The sequence below is a fragment of the Lissotriton helveticus genome, chromosome 11 (genome assembly GCF_964261635.1).
Source record: "Lissotriton helveticus chromosome 11, aLisHel1.1, whole genome shotgun sequence".
Taxonomy (NCBI): Eukaryota; Metazoa; Chordata; class Amphibia; order Caudata; family Salamandridae; genus Lissotriton; species Lissotriton helveticus.
In genome coordinates, this window is record NC_136072.1 from 436,018,875 (window position 1) to 436,039,708 (window position 20,834).

General features: G+C 41.7%; 1 protein-coding gene across 1 annotated transcript in view; it reads right to left on the reverse strand.

The window, feature by feature from the left end:
* The window catches only part of NYAP2 (neuronal tyrosine-phosphorylated phosphoinositide-3-kinase adaptor 2), a 672,454-nt gene that overhangs the window by 33,302 nt on the left and 618,318 nt on the right, over positions 1 to 20,834 (reverse strand). Inside the window, exon 4 of the mRNA XM_078668043.1 lies at positions 17,058 to 17,267. Coding sequence (XP_078524169.1) covers positions 17,058 to 17,267 — 210 coding nt within the window. The remainder of the gene's footprint in view (positions 1 to 17,057; positions 17,268 to 20,834) is intronic.

The following is a 20,834-nucleotide window of genomic DNA, read 5'->3' on the forward strand; positions in this document are numbered from 1 at the left end:
TTTCATCAGTATAAGGAGATTCATTTTGAATGTCATGCTTGTGCTTTGCATCATGTGCACAATCATTGAATTTGAGGTCAAGCTTTATATCTCGTGTAAGTTTACACTGTACTTTGTCCATAGGGAGCTATCTTTTAGATTGCTCATGTTTTGCTGTAGACCACAATATATTCTGTGAACATATTTTAACTTGCTGAAGTGGTTGGGATGGGAAGTCTGTTTGCAAGTGTCAATCACTTTTCACTGGGCAGAAGTAGTGCTGCCAGGAGCCAGCTCCAGTCTTGCACATGGTTTGGAGCACTTATCAATGCTGGGGTTGGGCCTTTAGATCTCTTATCCTGGTCAATTGAGAGATTCTTCTGGTGAACAATGCTGATCTTCAGTGAGTTCGTACTTGAATTGAGCGGGTTTCATTTATTGGTGCAATTAGCTGAGTACCATGTTACTAAAATGGGCTCAGTTCTTTGAGCTTGAGGAACTCTTTGCTAACAATGCCCACTGAAATAATGTGTGCAAGCGGTGGGTGGGATTTAAAAAATGTTTTCATATTCTCAAAGTTTAAAACATTGTGGGGGCCTTTGGAGTCATATTTCAAGTAGAACAATAGTTTTCTATAGGCCCTGGGTACCCTGATGTTTCAGCCTCCAATATAGGGCCCGTTTGCGTGCACAGGGTGAGTTGGACTATTTGAGGGTGACTGAGCAGAGAAGTAAGCTAGTCTCTTGGTCTTGCTCTTATAATGCAGGAATTTCTGAGGGATGACTCATTTGGTTTGATAAAATCCTCATTTTATTTTTGCAATGGACGGACTCCTGAGTATCTAAAGTCAATGGGGGTGGGGGTGATTCTTATCCTCTATTTCGTGATTCATCTCAAGGCATTCGATCTGAGTGGCAAGCGTAATCACCTTTAGATTGTTCTATTTTGTCTTACTGATGAACTTAGCTTTTTTGTTCGGCTGAACGTCTTCATGGTTTTCAGAGTCTATTATTACAACTTTTGACGGCACGACAGGTGTTGAAGTAGTGGTCAGGTTTACTCTCCTTTGTGTGAAACATTGGTAATATTTTTTCTTTTGTTGTTATTTTTGAGCAGTCGGTGACCCGAGGGATCCTATTTCTTGCTTTCCTTTTTCTTTTCTTTTCCTTTTTATTAGTGCTTTGGTTTGACCCGGTGGTAAAACGACGGGGTCATGGGTACCGACACTTTGGTGTTTTCAAGGAATTGAGAAGTAAAGGGTCCTCCACAATCAAGTCCTCAATTGGAGTTGGGTGAATTTTAACCTGCATTGACTCATGATGAGTATGTTTCCAGGACTTATTTTGTTCCCCAGTCTCGGGGTCTTTGCCTGGCTTAAGGTCTGTTTCGTGGTTTCCATCAGGCTCGGTCCTCTGTAAAATCTCATTGGGTATCACTTTATTGGTCATTAACGGTGCATTTGTGCTTCTACTGGATCAATTAGTATAGGCTCCTTGTGTTTTCAGATCCTCTACAACTGATGATAATATCTCTAGGAGCTGTCTTAATTTGACAATGATTGGAGCACAAGTGCAAGTACATGTGCTTGATCTGAATGCTTCCGCCACATGAACTCTTGTATTAAGATTATTCAAATGCAATAACTTTTTGTCTGTACCTGAACTGTACACAGCTAATATGTTGAGAAGACCCACTTGAATGTCTATTTGCTTGAATGATAATTAAGTGCAGAGGCCAATGCTTTAAGCACATCTAACAGAATTGGCTAGCATTAGCTGGTGAGTGTATTTAGACCAGGCTTCTCACTGGGTACCTCCATTTCAGGTCAGAATACTATTTTCACAATGGGTCTTGACTGCCCTGAACCCACTTGCATAGGGGTTAAAGTAGCCGTAGGGTTTTCTACAAACATGGAAAGTGTTATTAATGGTGCAGTGATGTGCCCTGGTGAGTCAATGGGGACTGCTAGTGGATCTATTAGATCCATTACCTGGATCTCCGAGGTTGTCCATTTCTTCCAGAATGAGTTTCATGAGCCAGTGAGCAATTAACTGCAGCTGTATTACCCAGTAGTAAAATTCATAGTATGAGACTCCCAATACGCCCCTAGACGGCAGCCGCTGGAGTGTACCTAGTGCAACACTAGTGCACTGTCCTTCCCATATCAATTCCTGGGTCAAGGCATTCAAGTAGTGCTCTAGAAATAGAAATTGGATGGTTCACAAAATAATTTAGAACTCTCTGCAGATCACCATTTTTGTCAGCACTATTGGGGCCATGACGGGGAGCTGTAGCATTCGCCAAAAGGCCACACTGCCTTTAAGGCCCCACAACATGCTACTGAGATTGCCTTTTCGGATGCCTGCATCCTTATGGTATACCCTGATTACGATACATAATGAACCTGAATACCGATTGGATGCCTAGGGATAGCACTGGATCTGGGGCAGTCTGCAGAGACTGGAAAAACACAGACATTTCTCCAGTCCATTGTGAGGCAAGATACCTGCCCGAATTTGTCCAAAAGCATGCACTCCTTGGGACACCAATTCGGGCAAAAAGACCAACATGTCATCCACGTACAGTGAGCATATATGCTCTCCATCCTGAAGTGGAAGCCTTTGCCATGGCCTGCCAGTCTCAGCAGGCAAGCAAGGAGCTCAACTGGCATCTCAAACAGCATTGGGGGATGAGAACAACTCTATCATGTGCCCCGGCTGATCTCAATAGGGTCCGATTTGCAACTGCCTGTGTATACTCGTGCATTGGTGTATAACAGCGTGACTCATTTGTTCCACGCTTCCCAGAGCAACATGCAGGTCATGGCCTTGTGCAGGTAATCCCATCTGAGGGTGTCAAAGGCCTTCTGTATGTCCACGGATAAGACCAGTGCTTCAAGAAACTGACATTTATCCGGTTAATCCTAAACATGGTATAGGCGCTGTATGTTCTGTGATGTACTGCGTTTAGGGATAATACCGTTTTGGTCCCCATACACCAATGTGGGGAGATGGCTTACAACCAGTTTGCCAATATCTTACTTAGAATTATATAGCCTTAATTTATGTTATGTTACGTCAGTAGTTTCACTCTGTGGCTTAGGGATGGATACAGTCAGGGACTCTTTGTCCATTTCTGGCAGGTGCTCATAATCTAAAGTGAAGGTGTACACCTCAGCTAGTCCTGCAGCCAGGCACACACATAAGTCTGATACAATTTGACAGGGAAGCTGTCTGCCCCAGTTCTTTGATGGACGGTCTGATCTCAGGTTCTGAAATCGGGTGCCAAATATTTCTCGTTCCTTCACTGGCAGCTGTGGCAAGTACCTAGGAAGGCTTTCATATTCCTCTCCTCTGTTGGACAGTAGCTCGTATAACTTACTATAGTACCCAGTAAATACTTCATGAATGTTGGTTTGGGAGAAATTAATTTCCCCGTCAGTCAGGGTATTTTGGTAATGGGTTTCCTCTGTGAGGGTCAACCATGCCAGCAACTTACCTGCATGTCCCCCCTTTGTGTGTGCAGTGGTCATGTTCTCTCGCTGTCTTATGCATTTGAGTTTTCCCAACACCTCAGCATGGTTCTCCTCCTCCTCCTCGCGCAGGGTCGCCATAATCTCAATTTGACTTGTTGCTCGGTTTCTAAGGGACGAGTGATGCCCTCCAACCGTGACAGATTTGTCTGGAGGGAGCACTTCACACCCAAAGACTGACCCCGCACCAAAACTTTAAAGGCATCCCATTCTCTATTCATATGAGAAATGATCTGCGAGTTTGTGGTGAATAGTGTGCGTTTTTGTCTCCTAGAGGGTCTCTAAAGGTTGGGCATGTAGATTGCTAGGAGGTAGCTTCCAGATGGGATTGGACAATGTGCATCTTCCCAGGAGCTTCATCGAGAAGGGGTTATGGTCTGAGACTGTAGAACCCAAGTATTAGGTGCCATCAATTTATCAAGCTCAATCTACCCCCAACCTCTTCTCACTCCCAAGAAGCACACATGCAGTTATTCTCAATGAATAGGTAAATGTAAACAACACAGTTCCCAACTTCCTTAGCCCAAATCAGAAAAGCAACAGCCCTCTGGCCAAAACATATAAATAAGCTTAGCTATAGAAACCAAACCCTTAATACTATTGAGTCGTATGAAGGATTTTTCGTAAGGCGTGGCTGCCACAACACCCACTGAAGAGGTTTCTCCACCTTGACTCCCTTATGGAAGGATTTCAGACAAACTTACTCAGTGATGGAGCCAGTCCACTCCGTCAAAGTATTTCTGAGTTCATGAACTGGTCCGTGATCTAGTTGGTTGATATGAACTGGCAAGCAGAATGGTCTTTATTATGAATCAGGTAGATGAGGACGTATAAGGAGGAAGGGTATATGAAGGTCAGCCACGTACGAGGTCTTCAGCCGTACTGGGGGTGATTTGAAGTCCAGTACCAAGGTCCTCAGCTAAGACACCAGAATCTAAGCTTTTGGAGGAAGCTCAATGAAGTGCCTGGAGACATCCCCATAGAGGATGCTGCATCAATTGCCTCTGCTCTTTCTTTCTTTGACTGTCCCGTTGACAGCCATGCTCTGATGATATCCTCTCTTATGCCTTGATGGCGGCTTTTCGATTTAGGTAGCTTAGGCCTTTTCTTCCCTTGAAGCCAGCCTTATACACCTCCAGCTAATCCAATGCCACTGAGGGTTGTTGTGGAACATACCATAGCCATCATCTGTAACCTTGAGGCATGCAGGAAACAATAGCCTATGTTGAATGCCAGCATCTCGCAACTTCATTTTAACAGCAAGAAAGGAGGCTTGCCCATGCTGGACCAGCATGGTGTAGACCTGGGAGATGGCCACTGGTGCATTGTCAATGTCGAATTGTCCTGCCTCCTGGGCTTTTTGAAGTATTAGGACTCTTTCTCTGTAAGGCAGCAGATGAGTGACCACTGTTGGAGGGGAAGCCCCTGGAGGAGGCAGCTTCACAGGTACCCTATGCATCCTTTCCAGTGAAAGAAAATGGTGAGGGCCCCTGGAACAACCTCTTTGGTTAGCCGCTAACCTCCAGAAAAACCACCACGTCTATCCCTTCCACCCCCTTCTGCAATCCAACTATTCTGACATTGTTCCAGTGGGTTCTGTCCTCCGCATACTTCATTCATTGGTCCAACAGTTCCGCTCGTTGGAGCAGTTCAGCAAATTGTACTGTTGCCCCAGACAGTAGGTCCCACCTCCTTTAGGGTTGTGGCATTACATTTTTTCTTGTCTATGAATTTATGATGGCCATCTAGAAGCATCCCCAAGCCAACAAACACAATCAGCTTACTCCTGTAATAGTCGGCAATGGGATGTTGCCAGAGATCCACTCAATTAGAAACACTGGATTTCCATGGATTCCCAGGCCAGTGGGCTCTCAGCTGGAATTCAGTAGGTTTCCTCACACCTTCTAACCCACTAGATATCTCAAAGGACCACTTTACTTCCAGCCCCCACCAGAAGTCTGTGGAGGGCTCACGAAGGTCGCTAAGTTAGGTGTAGCCCAGCAGCCTCCCCCTAGGCAAATGCCTTCTTTAGCTGTGATCCACTAAGCAAGCAGGGGGGAGATGAGATCCAGGTTGCCAGATTCCATAGGGTATCTTCCACTTTGTCACCCCCAGATGTCCTCACCTAACATTATGGGGTGTCCAGCTTTTTCTGATTCCCCTTCGAGTAGCACCTTCACTGCTCCTTGGGGGCTCCCACTCCAAATGCCTGGCCGGGCACGGCAGGCAGGCAGGATTCAGGCCCCTTCCTCCAAACCTGCCCTGCCTGATCCCAGTAATACTGTAGCATCACTGTTGTTGCTCTGTCCGCTCTTCACGTGCCCATGCAGCACCAGTCGCAAAGGCATTCTGTCCTCCAAGGTCGAACTCAGAGCGGTGATATTACTGTGCTGCAATTCAGGGCCCGAGTGTCAGCAGCCATCAGGGATGGCTGGACTATTTCAAGAGCCCGAGCTTGCCAGCCACCATCTTGGAAGCTGGATCTCAGCCAGGAGCCTGTCTCTGATGTAGGGTCTTGCCGCAGTTCGGGGCCCACTACAGCACTCGCAAGCCTCCTCTCATCCTCCAAGCGCCAGGTCCGCCTTCATGTGCTTGCTGTGTGACTCCAGCATGTTTTGGGAGTTAGCGATGACCTCCAGAGCCAACTTTGCACGAGACAATCTTGCCATGTGGCAAGTCACGCCTTCGACCAGAATGCACTGTGAGGGCTACTGAGTTGTAGTACAACTGTGTCCCACACAGAGTGCTATTATTGAGTGCTGCTCCTCTTTTGCATGTGCCCACTTGAAGGTTCTTGTTGCATTAAATGTGGTTCCTGTGGCCAGCAGCAAAGCACCAGAAGGGATTATCCCTTCCAATAACATGCTATGTGTTGAGCAATTAAGAAAGAGCAGGTCATTTCTTTAAAGGCTATGCTGCGAACAAGCTTGCCACTCAGTGCCTACTTTGCTCTGCTTAAGAGCTCAGCTCACAAAGAGTGAAACACGTGTCTGGAGATAAAATAAAATAAATATTGGAAGCAGCCCTTCCAAGTTTTCCAGGTTCATGTTTGATGTGCTGCTTCAGGCCTGGTTAGTGCTGTATATTCTGCGAAGTGAATTGTTGCTTATTCCATTATAAAACAGGAAAACAAATCCAAGATTTTAACTGAAAACACCTAAACTGGAGCAGCACATAACGTCTCAATATGTCTAGGAAGCTAGCTGTGCGAAATTAATAGTTGACATGATTTTCCTCATTTGTCTAAATTAAACTATGCTTAAATGGATCTGTTGTAGTATGTTATTTATCTTATTCTGTAAGCTTTTGAGTTGTGTAACCTTCCCAGTGCACAAGGCACTTGTATCCCCTTCTGTGCATGAGATGCTTTACTCTCATGCCCCGTATTCTAATTCTTTCAGATATGGAACATTTGAGGTTAAGGTTCCAGTCAGTTGGAGTCTGGTCATACTTGTGGCAAGTTCACTTCTCCACTGCTGGTGACATTTGTATTAATAAAGTTCTCCCAATCCCTTACTGGAGTCTGTCTTCATCACCACATGTTGGCGCCAAGCGACTTGCCCCAGTTGTGATTCAGTGCCTTGTTGCACCGTAAACCACCAAACCGCCTCACCTTTATGAAGGGCCTTGTCAAGTCAGCGATGTAAGGTTCACCACCACCAGTGCTGCAACATCACTAAAGCTGCCTGTAGCTGTGACCGTTGGAGCAGACTTCATTGCTATTCACCTGTATCCTTGTCAGTAAGTCTCCGCGTTTGTTAGCCCGACGCTTCCATCTGCGCTGCATTTTACTTCCTTGCTCCTTCTTACGACAGCACATTAACATGCTGCCTGCATTGCTCTACTATGCCCCTAACCACTCGGTGCTCACATTACCTACATGCTGTCATTTTGGGAGAAAGACTTGTTGTTGTTGGCGCTCTGCGTTGATGACATTAGCACAGAGGCACAGGAAATATTTGATAATTTGCCGCAACATAAAGCCCCTGTTGGAGTAGAAGATTATGATGAGTTTTGTGAAGTGCTACAAACAGTCGAAAGCTATGTTGCTGTGATGTGCATTTTAGCAGCGATGTGTGAGTTTGGCGTAATTGCTGATCAATACATCAGAGATCAAGTGATCATGCATTGCTATGATAAGAAAATTCAGGAACAATTATTTAGACATCAAAATCTTAAATTATCTGAGGCAGTAGAAGTGGCAAAAGGCTTTGAAAGATCAGTGTGATCATGCAACATGCTTAATGAGGATAGGGATAATCATCTTGATGTCTCTTTGGTTCCCAATGTTAATAGAAATAAGTTCTCTAAATGAGTTCTTGAATATAACAGCAACAAGACCAAATGTTCCAGATGCGGATCTGGGTTGCATTCTAGCAAGAATTTGTGTCCTGCAATTCAAAAAGAGTGCTTTAAGTGTGGGAAAATTAGACATTTCTGCTCTGTTTGCAGGTAGCAATGCATGGTGCATTCCCTAGTTGAGTGTAAAATTGACTATTGTCAAGACGCTGAAGGACAAGTAAATCTTATTCTTACCATAGTTGGTGAGGAAAACAAGAAAGAGATCTTGAGTACATCCATTGATTATGATTTGTGTAAAATGCCAATTGTGAAATTTACATTGATGGATTTCAGAAGAGTTCTTTAAAACACATTTGAATAATAGAAATTTAGAAAAGAATGATGTCAAAGCTTATGGCTATGGTTAATCTGTCATCAACAATATAGGTTATGTTGTAGTTTCCCTTTCGTGTATGTCTCATACTATTTTAGGGAATGTGTATATTGTCAAAAGTGGTCAACATGTGCAACAGTGGAGACAGCAAGGGAACCTAGAATTGGTGCTTGGTCCAGACTCTGATATTCTTGTCTACTGCATAACTGTTCTCCAAGGAATTGATGGTGTTTTCAGCAGGGCTAAACCTTTCTCTCACAAGATCATGCTAAAAAAAGGTCTGTCTCCTGTGAGACACAAACTCAGAGATGTGCCCCTTAGTGTAAGGAAGGATCTTAGCATTTTTGTCATAAAAAGCTATTGGATGAAAGGGTAATTGAACATATTGAGGCATCCGAATGGGTGTCTCCCATTGTTTGGTTAAAAAAATCTGATTCTCTTAGGTTGTGTGCTGATGTAAGGTCTCTACATAAACAGATCATTGTTGATTGCCATCCCCTCCCTAAAATTCAGGAACTATTGGCACAATTGGTGGGGCAACATTTTTTACATCTTTAGACCTCAAATCTGTAAATCACCAAGTTGAGTTAGAGGAAGGTTGCAGACACTTAACTATGTTTATTACACCTCATGGAGCTTTTACATATCTCTGCATGCTTTTTGGATTAGCGTCAAAGACATCTGTTTTTTAGAAGCTTCTGATTACCCTTTTCAAAGGTATCAATAGAGTTATGGCATTTCAGGATAACATTCTTGTTTTTGCTGACACCCTTGATGTACACAACACATGGTTGTCCAAGGTACTACAGGTGTTACAGGATAGAGCTGTGACATTACAAATGGAGAAGTGCACATTTCTCACTCCAGAGGTGGATTATTTGGGCCATATCATTTCTGTTAAGTGTATTTCACCTAAGTCATTTTTGATCCAAGCTATTGAGAGTGTTTATACCCAAGGATGAAGACCAACTGAGATCCTGTCTTGGGTTGTGTGGGTTCTACTCCAGATTTGTGAACACATTTTCTCATAGGGCCTTACCTCTGAGAAACCTGCTCAAAAGGGGCGTCACAATCATCTGGTTTACAAACATAAAGAAGTTTTCAGTAAAGTTAAGGAGTTAATTGTAAAGGCTTTGCCACTTTCTCCTTTTAATCAAAAACGTTGTAGTTATTAGTACGTTGATGCCAGCTCAGAAGGTTTAGCTGCATGCGTAGTCGGAGATGTCAGGGTTTGGAGAACACTGTGGCTTTTGCTTCAAGACCACTCTCATCCTCTGAAGCTAGGTATTCCACTATTGAGATGGAGGCCTTGACCTGTACGTGGGTGGCTAAACACTTTAAAACATACCTTTGGGGTATGGAGTTCACTATCAAAACAGATTACAAACCCCTTTTGGCCTAATTGAACAGCAATGGCACAGGTAGAGCATCTGCTCAGTTAGTCAGGATTCACTATAAAATCCATGAATACAATTTTCAAGCAGATTACATTTAGGGTGTTTGCAATAGTGTGGAAGGTTGTTTTTCAAGGTTACTGAACGGAGTTGCAGAGCCATGTACTGAGAGTTCTGAAGAACATGTGGTCGTTGTTGTTTTTTTTTTAACTTTATTTATATTTTAAGAGAGGAATACAGTTAATTTCGCTCCAGTACAATGAATATTGTGAATAACCCGCATGGCCATTTCTGAGGCATAGCTGGGATATGTAGTGTGCAGGGTCAGCATCTGGTAGTGTGTAAATGGCCATGTGCTGGCCACCATGCATTTGGCCAGCAACAGTAGCATCATCACCAGACAACTGCTAGCGTTGGGGGACATCTTTGATGTATCCTAGTAGACATGTGAGCGTGCCGGTGTATAGAGTAGGATGTAATGGCACTTATTATCGTACATACAGCTCACCAGTATACAGCCATACGCGGACATGTACAGGGTAGGTGTATGAACGCATCATCTGGCGCAAAGCAGTGTACGCATCTCGCATTGGCAATTAAGCCCATTTTGTGGAGAGCTGTCGGGGTGCGATACAGTCTGTGTATGTATTTGAAGTGTATCAGTCTTAGTCTGTAGTTGGGGAGAGTTGTTCAGTCTGCTTGCAGCAGTATTGCCATTGCTCCGTCAAGGGGCCCGTGACCATGTCTCCCTCCCAGACGCATTGGGTCCATTAGTTGTCCAGCGGGGATGCCTCTAATGTTAAGGAGTAGAGCTGGGTTATGATTTTGCGTGATGATGCGGTTGTATGGATGTACTGTGAATATTCTGATTCCGGTATCTGTTTAAAAATAAATTGTTATTGTTGTTTGTGTTGGTATATCTGATGAATGAATGGTGGTTCGATTGATTAATATTTTTCTTAAGTGTATATTGAAACTATTTGTTGTTTTTGTAAATATGAATGTATTTTTTGTATATGTAAGGTTGTAAAAATGTGAATTTGGCAAACTAAGAGACCAAAAACAAAGGTAACATATAAATACAATTGGAAATTTAATAAAAATGAAGTGATAAATCACACAAAACATGATGTTCTAGTTCATATGTTTTGAGGATAAATAATCCAGGTCAAGTCAAGTACGGCACGTGCATTTCTGTTGTTTATTATTTGTTGTATGGATGTATTCAAGTGGAGGGGGGTCCAGAAACACAATGTTTGTGCTTCTGTAGGTCGCTCTACTTTGGTACTAAAGTAGGGTGTCTAGTTGGGGGTTTGTGGTTGTCGCTGTATGGGTAGGGAGTGGGAGGAACTGCCTGCCCGGGTAAAGGTATAACCTAGGACCGGTTTTGGGATAACAGCCCTCTTCAGCCTGAAAAGTTTCAGCGCTCCATCTATCATCTCCTTGTGTTCGCTTTGTTCACCCTACGTTGGCAGACGTGGGTCCCTTGCTCACTTTGCCACTAGATTCAAGCTAGACTGGCTGATGAAGGGTGTTACCCAGAAACCGGTCCCAAGATGCTTGTTTCCGGTTCAGGGAAGACCTGGCTTGGCAGTTTGGGCTTGACTATTCCCATGAGGCACAGGGTCAAGACTGATTTGCATATAGCTGGGTCTGAACTGAGGTGGCAAATTGAGCTAAAAAACGATGATGGATTCAACCCAGATCTGTGACTGTGGGTGAGTGTCTGAAAAGTTTTAGCGCTCCATCCATCATCTCCTTGTGTTTGCTTTGTTCGCCCAAAATTGGCAGGGTATGCCCAGACGTGGGTCCCTTGCTCACTTTGCCACTGGATACAAGCTAGCCTGGCTGATGAAAGGTGTTACCCAATAACCGGTCCTATGATGCTTGTTTCTGTTTCAGGGAAGACCTGGCTTGGCTGTTCGGGTTTGACTGTTCCCATGAGGCACAGGGTCAGCCTAGCTGGGTCTGAACTGAGGTGGCGAAGTGAGATAGAAAATGATGATGGATACAACCCAGATCTGTGTCTGGGGGAGTGTGTCTGAAAAATGTCAGCGCTCCATCCATAATCTCCTTGTGTTTGCTTTGTACTAGGCTCCTCCCATCATTTATCGGTTAGATGTATAAAGGGGCTAGAGGGAGTCACGCCCAATCTGGACTTCTGGTAATGTATATGTACGTTTGGCTCCTTCGAAGAGAGACTCGCTTGAGTAATTCCGGTAAGTGTCTTGAGTGAGCACCACTGAAATCCCTGCTGAGATCCTTTTTTTGCCCTCATTCAACACCAAACTGATACTGAGTATTGATTAGTATCGCAGAGCCATTTGTGCCTGGTCAGTGCACTCATGTCACTCTCCTCATGTGCTATGGTTCTAGGTGCAGGGCGTGAATGTGCTATTGCTCAGGTTGTATGCCACTCTCTGCCACATACTATGGCTACAGTAACACTTTCAGAGCCACAGGTGCTCGGATGACTAATTTCCTGAACACTTCTTCACTCCCTCGGTCTGGGATTCTGTGATAGAGCGATGAGTGAAAGCAGAATGAAGGGTGCACCATGGGAGTAGAAGAATAAGCTGCTGTGATCACATAGAAATAGTTTAAATAAAATTAAACACCGACAAACATTTCAAAATGGGGTTCTTCTTTTCGGGACAGTGAAGTATAGGGTGAATAAGCCCAACACCCATATCATCCATACAATTTACATCACAACAGGTTGGCACCCACAAGCCGCAGCAAATGCATCAAGGCGCCACACCACCTCAACACGCACTGATAGAAACAGGGGTGGTGGGAGATGGGGGATACTCCCCAAGGCTACTACCAGTACACACCCAAATGATCAAAACATGACACAGCGGAATGCAAGAACAGCAAGGCCCTGTGAACCACACATAACAATCACGATAACAATGTGTTTGGATTATAGATCACAGTAGACGTAGTTGAGTGTTTTTTTCCATAATTACACCCCCTGGTTTGGTGCACTCACAGCAAGAATAAACTAGACCCTAAGCCTCAGGACCCGATTTCTTCCTAGGAGGCCATGATTTATATTCATTCAGTTTGAAAATCCCAGGCAGTAGTCCTCATCATCTGAGTACAAAACCAAAGTCCAAGGGCATCCACAAAAAAAAAACTGTCAGAGAAAATTGAGCAGTCGTAAAAAGACCCAACACATTTCTAACACTAATGACAACAGAAGGGTAAAATGAAAACTTAAAATTTCTCCGTGACATGAAAAGGTTATGTGTGTATGACTGTCTACCTGGTGAATGTGGAGGTAATGTTCTCATGTATTTTTGTATCAATGCCTGAAGCCTAAAGGCTGTGAGCTACTATTTTCTGTATATAATTTTAAAATGGCATTTGACCCAGTGACCTGCTAGTCACTCCCCCACTTCTCTAAGCCCACCTCAGTCTCGTAATATAATATGTCAATACTAGTGTTTTTCGTGATTTCAATGGCCAAGTTACTAAGCAATGAATGTACAAGTTAACAGGTAGAGTGCACCCTACGCACCCAGTAACTGAGCAAACTACTGCACGAGGGTAAATGTATTCAATTATTCAAGTATTTTTGGTATTTTATATAGAGCTGACAATTTGTCTCCATACCACTTCTAACCACTAGATTATAGCAAGGCTTCCGTTGTTCATTTCTGCTAACGTGAACTAGTCGAAATGGGAGTCCAGCAGAGAACAACTGAGCCATGTACAAGGCAAAAACATTACATTTCCGAAAACTAAGAATAAATTAGGAAACCACATTCACAGATTACCAAGTCTCAAGATATTAGAAAGCGTGACAATATTAAAAAAACTTACAAAATAAATATTTGACTGAATTTAAGTGATGATGTGAAATTTTCAGGTTTAACAAATTTGCAGATTTCTTCAATTACATCCACTCAACAAATACAAATTTAATAAATCAGACGTCATGTTCTACTAGTCACGAAAGTACATTATTTAAATATGCTTAAAAGTGCGGCAATCCGGAAATGCTAGAAATAATGCCCCCAAGTATGCTCAATACAGCTGATCATTTTTAACACAAAAATCAAATGTGGCTTAAGAAATGTATATATTTTTGTGGTTCCTCTGAAGCCTATAAGTAAAAAAGAAGACAATTAACTATTTTGACAGAAAATTAAATTTTGAGCATTTTTCTAAAAAAATTATATTGCTAACCCTCGAAACCAGATTTGTTTGGAACCACTGACTCCTGCACTGAGTGTTTAGTCTTACATTATTGCCTCTTATATGTTACTCTGTTAACAGACATTTGTATTGGAAGAACTATAGACCTACCATCGGACCGCCAAACTCATAATCAGGCCCTAAATGTTTAATTGATAATTAATTATGTAAATTGTGTAATTCATTTATTTTTTTGTGATTTATTTTACATGTGGGTTGTGAGATTTGTAGAGGTAAAGGGTGAGAAGTAAATTAATGATTCTTAATTATGAATTCATGTATTTAAAATATTATTTAATTGACAATTAATTATGTAGATTGTGTAACCAATTAATCTTAAAAGCTTTTATTTTAGGCGCAGGTCGTGGTATTTTGTATGGGTAAATGGTGGGAAATACATTAATTATAATTATTTAATAATTATTTTAACTAAAGATTGTTTAATTAATAATTCATAATGCAAATTGTATAATTATTAAAATTTGTCAGATATATTTTAGGTGCAGGTTGTTGGGTTTTTAGGGGTATAGGGTGTCAACATAAGAAATAACTTATATATAATTGATTATGAATTTTTTAATTGATAATTATGTATATAGTGACATTTTCATATTTGGTAAGTTGTATTGTAGGAGTTTATTTATTAGATTGTAGAGGAACAGGGTGGGAAATTAATTAAGTAAAACTTAGCTAATAATTAATTATTAATTTTAATTGAAAGATTTAATTTATTGATACTTATGTAGAAAATGTAATACATTATTTATATGTTAGGTGTATTTTGTTGTGTTTATAGGAGACTAGGTTAGGAAGTTAAGTAATAATAACATACAAAAATATGTATTAATTTATTACAAATTGTTTTATTTAATGATGGACATGTTAATTATTTTATACTGTTTTCACTTCAAGTACATTTTAATTATTGGTTGTGATGTTTTGTGAGAATATAGTGTGGTATTTTAATTACATTAATAATATTTGTTTAAATTGATAATAATTACACCAAATTGTAATCATTCTGTAATTTGTTACATGTTTGTTAAGATATAGACGTATAATTTTTATATTGAGAATTTTATATTTTGGTTACTTTACAGAGTTGTTAAAATATGATATTTACTTGAGGTGAACTACTCTCTCTATACTTGCACACCCTGGAGTCCAACACTTTCCCTCCTGTTGCACTGACTGGAGTGTTAATAGTAATTGTTATCCCTTCTGTGTCAAACACTTTCCCTACTGTTGCACCTACTGCAGTGGGAACAGTACACTTTACCCCTCCATTGTCCAACGCGTTCCCGATTGCTGCACAGACTGGAGTGGGAATGGCAAATGTTATCCCCCTTGTGTCCAACGCTTTCCCTACACTTGCACCTACTGGAGTGGAAATGGTAAACTTTACCTATGTGGTATCCAATGCTTTCCCTACTGCTGCAGAGACTGGAGTGGGAAAAGTAAATGTTACTCCTCTGGAGTCCAACGTTTTCTATACTGCTGTAACTACTGGAGTGGGAATAGTAAATGTTACCCCTCCGGTGTCAACGCTTTCCCTACTGCTGCACAGACTGGAGCGGCAATAGTATGTTTTACCCCTACTGAGTCCAACGCTTTCCCTACTGTTGCACATACTGAAGTGGGAATAGTATATTTTACCCCTCCAGCATCCAACACTTTTTCTACTGTTGCACTAACTGGAATGGAAGTAGTAAAATGTACCCCTTCTCAGCCAATGCTTTCGTGACTTGTATGCATTAGAGTGGTAATCGTTTATTTATTATTCCTGGATTTTAATAGTTTTGTAAAAATTGTTTAAATATATATTATTACTATGTGCTTGTATATTTAATTTTATATTATATCTATCTAACTATCAATCTATATATATATGTGTGTGTGTGTGTGTGTAATGTTTTAGTAAAATGTATTTTTGTTTATTGTTTACTTTTTATGTATAATTGGCAATATTTCAAATGTTTTTCTAGTTTATTTGAAAAAAAAATGTTTGCAAAGAAATATATATATATATAGTGTTGTTATAGTCGTACATTTTAAAAAATAGAAAAATAAAAAATATGAATTAAAATTATATTTTGTTATATTAGTTGTACATTATATATATGTTTATGCTTACCCACTCGACTCCAGTCTACCCAAATCCACTTCAGTCTACTCCACTTCACTCCAGTCTACCCCAGTCCAATTACGCCACTCCATTCCAATTTACCCCACTCCACTCCAAACTCCATTTGCAATCTATCCAAATTCTCTCCACCACAATCTTCCTCACTCCAATCTACCACAACCTACCCCACTCCACGCTATCACTCCCCACTCCACCCAAATCCACCCCACTCCATCCTATCTACCTCACCCCAATCTACCAAAATCCATTCAACTCTACCCCACTCCACTCCAATCTAACCCAAATCTAACCCATTCGACCCCACTTAAATCTACCTCAGCCCACACCAATCTACCACACCCCACCCATCCCAATCTACCCAACCCCACTCTAGCTAACTCTACTCCAACCTACTACACTCCAGACATCCCATTCTACTCTGATCCACTCCTATCTACCCCATTCCAATCTACCCCACTGCACTCCACCTTAAGCCTGTACCCAACTTTAAACTCTAAATCACCATTAACTGCCAATTCCTCTACCCACCATAAACCTTAGCCTGCACGAATTGAGGGTGACTAGAGGGTCTGGTGTGATTGCAGACTCAGTGGAATATCCGTGTGAGCTCACAGTGAGTATTGGGCCTATGTTTGTTTGAGTAGAGGGTGAGACACCTGCCTGTATAAGTATAGACTGGGTATTGTGCCTTGGTCTGTGGGAGTAGAGGGTGAGACACATGGCTGTGTAAGTATAGAGTGAGTATTGTGTGTGTGTGTGAGTCAACACTGCAGATCATTAAATCAAGACCATTTGCCATTGCCAATGCTTGTGTACTAATGTTACAGGTCCATACTAGCTGTGTCAGAACACAAACGAAGACTTGTTTAAAATAAAATATAAAATAGAAGAGGCATCATCTCACCCCTATGATCATGAAACAAATGTGGCAGTCGGTCCCACACTGCCCATACAAGGGCATCACTATTTTGTGGAATCAGCCCAGGGAGCACAACGACCCCTGTGTAACTGAATGTGAAGTCTGCACCGCCCAGGAGAATGTGCTGTATCCACCCACTGACTTCCGCAGAGCTGACAAGGATACGCATGCGTCCAATAATAATGGTAAGCTCTGGCTCCACCTACCTGAGCAGTGATTTCCTGCTAGCATTGTTGGACTGACAGAGGATCTTCCCAGCCTGCTGGACACCAGAGACGGCCCTGGAGTCCCATCCCATTCCTGAGATTTCATGGTGTCTCTGGAGAAGGAGACCCCATGGTGACCTCTTTCCCTGCTTTCCAGCTTTGGTAGTGGTTCAGTGCTGTGACTTCTGACCTTCAGTTCATCTGCTGGTTCTGTGAAAAAAAATGTCTGACATCAGAAAACTGGAACTATGTTTGGAAAGACTTAAATCAAAAGAGTCATGAGATTCCAGTTTTAAGTATGTTAAGAATTACTCCATTGTTCCTGCAATCAAAGTATATAAACATCCTCATCTGTTTAAGACAGAACATAGACCATTAATATTTTAGTTGCATGCCTTAAACATATATTGGTATTTGTTTTGATTTCAGCCTAAGAATGTTTATCCTATCTGTTTTATTTATAAAACATACCAAGATCGCCGTTGTCATATGTGATTTGATGATTATATAGTGTCCAAAATTATACATTTAGTCATCGGCTGACCTATACTCGGTCACAAATGTGACAAATATCCGCTCCATTTAATTAGAAGTGCCATAGGATATGATGGACTTGTAATAATGCGGACGGAATATATATCATGTTTGTGACAGAATAACCTGTTGCAGACTCTAACTTGGTCACTTCGTCTCCTGGGATTGATAAAAGCATCTAAATTGACTGAATAATTAATTAAAAATTGATTGACATAATACTAAATTAAAATTCACATGCGTTATCGGCCTCCATATCTCAATCTAACCTGGAAACATAATCTAACTAAAATTATTAACTAAGACAACATGCAAAACAGTTTTTGCTATAGTGTTGATGTGGATTTCGCCCCTACAGTCCCTGTTTGAAATTCCATATTCAGAAACACTTCAAGTAGAAAGTGGGTGTGAAGAGGGCCGCCAAAATGGAAGGGCAGCTACTTTTCTTTACACTGGTTTTCGGGATCCCATTCTTCCATAACACCATGTTTTAAGTATATGGGGCATATTTATGAGCCCCGTTGCGTTGTTCTTGCACCATGCAACACGGTGCACGAGAAACGCAACACTATGAAGCCACGCAATGCCACCTTGCGTGGTCCTGAGGGGCTTCATAAATCTCCAGTAAAGCAACACAGCACAAATTGCGCTGTTGCCTTACTCTGCACCAGGGAGGCATTCCATGGGAATTGCATGGGTTTTCCCATGCTTCTCCCAAGGGTTTTGCTGCATTCCAAGATTTACCAGACATGATAAACCTAGGACTGCACCAAAAAGATACGCCTCCCAGGTGAGGCGTAACAAGAAGAAATATATTTCTTTTCCTTGTTTTTTACTCTTTCCGCAGCACACATAAAAAGTGGTTGCCTCACAGGATTGTTTTTGTGCAAGAGGGTGTTCCTTCCTAGCCAAAAACAATCCTGTCTTCAATGCAGGCAACCTTGCACCATGGGGGGATTAATGTCCCTGCTGCATAGAGCATGCACCATTCAGATCACAGAACTGTATTTTATGTGGATATCTCAGTGGGATACTGTTTTTGCCACAGAGATCCTTTTGTTATTTGCGATTTATAGGCTACAATCGTAATATTGCACAGTGACCCATGAACTGTCATGAAAGAACTGCATGTGACCTGCATCATATAGGTTAGTGCTTCATGTGTTTTCCCCAGTTTTTCAATATTCTATTGTTGCTAAAAATGTTTTGATTTGGAAAGAAATACATTCTTATTAGTAAAGCCAACCCCAACCACTAAGGTATATTTTAAATCGCGAGTGTTTGCTTCTCCAGTCCAAACATTCTTAAAATATACTGTTTACTAGTAAGGATGACGTGATTCCTACACCTTGTAATCCTCATTGTTTTACATAACATTTCCCATAGACTGATGTGCACATGGATGATTCATTGTCTCTGTATAGTTTGTGTGTTGTAATGTGCTCTGACACCCTACACTGATATGAGTAGCGCTGTAAAACAAATGAAATGTATTTGCAAGAGGGGCTGTGGAGCGACAAAGGGCACAGTTGGCGGGTGCTAGTGAGGGAATCCATGGAGAAGAAGGTCATTGGTGGGGAGCACATATAGAGCTTGATTACAAGTGGCCCATTAAATTGCGATCCCAAAGCAAAAAAACTGTTTGCACAATTACAAGTGTTGTGATGTTTATCGTCCCCGGTAATTTCCAGGTGCAATAAATGTTGCACCATTTGTTACATTTCATCTGGTCAAAACTTCTGCAAAATACAAGAAGAAAAGGCTTAGGGGCACTTTTGTGTCATTTATAACATGGGAAAAGTGACGTAAAAGTGGCGCAAGGGCCTTGTAAATCTGCCTCAAAACCGATTTTGACCTAGATCAACGGCACTCTTCTCTTATGCTATGTAGTGATATCCCTCATGTTGCATTCAATTTACAACTACCTCCCCTCTTTTAATGATTGTGGGGTAGGGGGTTTATCACTCTCGTGCCCAACTTAAAAACGCCCGTCCCTCTAAACAGACAATTGTGAAACCAATCAACCACTGTGAAAAAAATGTGTGAGAGCGAGATGGCACCTCACGGGCGCACCACCAATGGGGAACCTGGCAGGTACTCACCAGGATAGCCCTGTTCTCATCATTGGTGCCATCAAGCTTAAAGAAAGGTGTCCAAGTGAAAACAAATATGTGTTTGTGAAGGAAGAGGTGCAGTGGAAAAAACGAACAAAACACACAATAGTGTCACACAACATAAAACCTATGCCTACAGCACAGACGTACAAACTTTATTCCTGTTCTTTTGTGCTGATTGCATAGATTTAAAAAAGTGAATCTGACTGCTGCTTATACAGCCATATTCTATTTGCCGACATGTTTCATTGCCATAATGTTCATTTGGCAATTTCTTCAGGGCGTACAATTTTTTGGCCACTGCTTTTGGACACCGGGGGTTCACAACTGTCAAAACATAAAAACCCCAAATCAGGGTTTTTCACTGGCGTGTGGGTATTCAACTGTAAATTGCTGCACAAAAACGCTCTATATTGCTGTTTATCAATATTTACCCTCTAACGGCAGCTGTATCTCATACCAGCCGAGAGGTACTTAAAAACACACTTGTAGATTTACTCCTTCTGTGAGCTATCTTCCGTCCCCTTCGTATTTTTACTGAAACGAGACGGACATCGAAATGTATCTTTTTAAAAACACTTACTTCTCACTTCTCTTTCACCGTTTTCCAAATTGCGCCACTTTCGAACCCATTACCACCTTACCGATAACTGCACTGCCTGGATGTATTGGAGCGAACACTCACATTGGAGTCTATATACCACATTAGTGGTATTACAATTGCTGAATTGTCCTAAAAACCATTCTTTTCCAGACTGTAAGGTTACGGTAGATGTTTTTGTGGTTAGCGGACAAACAGAACAACTCCCACAAGGATAATGACCTTTGGGAATGGTGTTATTTTTCAAATCCTTAGCTGGTTTTCCCCTTGTGTGCACCAACTTATCTTTTAGATTGCATGATCTTCTAAATGCAAAACGAGGCGGTGGCATCTTAAACTCAATACATCGGCCTTTCTACACGCAAGGTGAAATTAAGAATTCAAGAACACCTCAGCACTATAAAATCAGGCAAAAATACCACGAAGTTAGTCCAGCATTGCTATACGAGTAAACATACATTTACATGGGTGGTGTTGGAGAAAGTATCAGGAGACCCCCAAACGATCGATAGACTACTAGCCACGAAA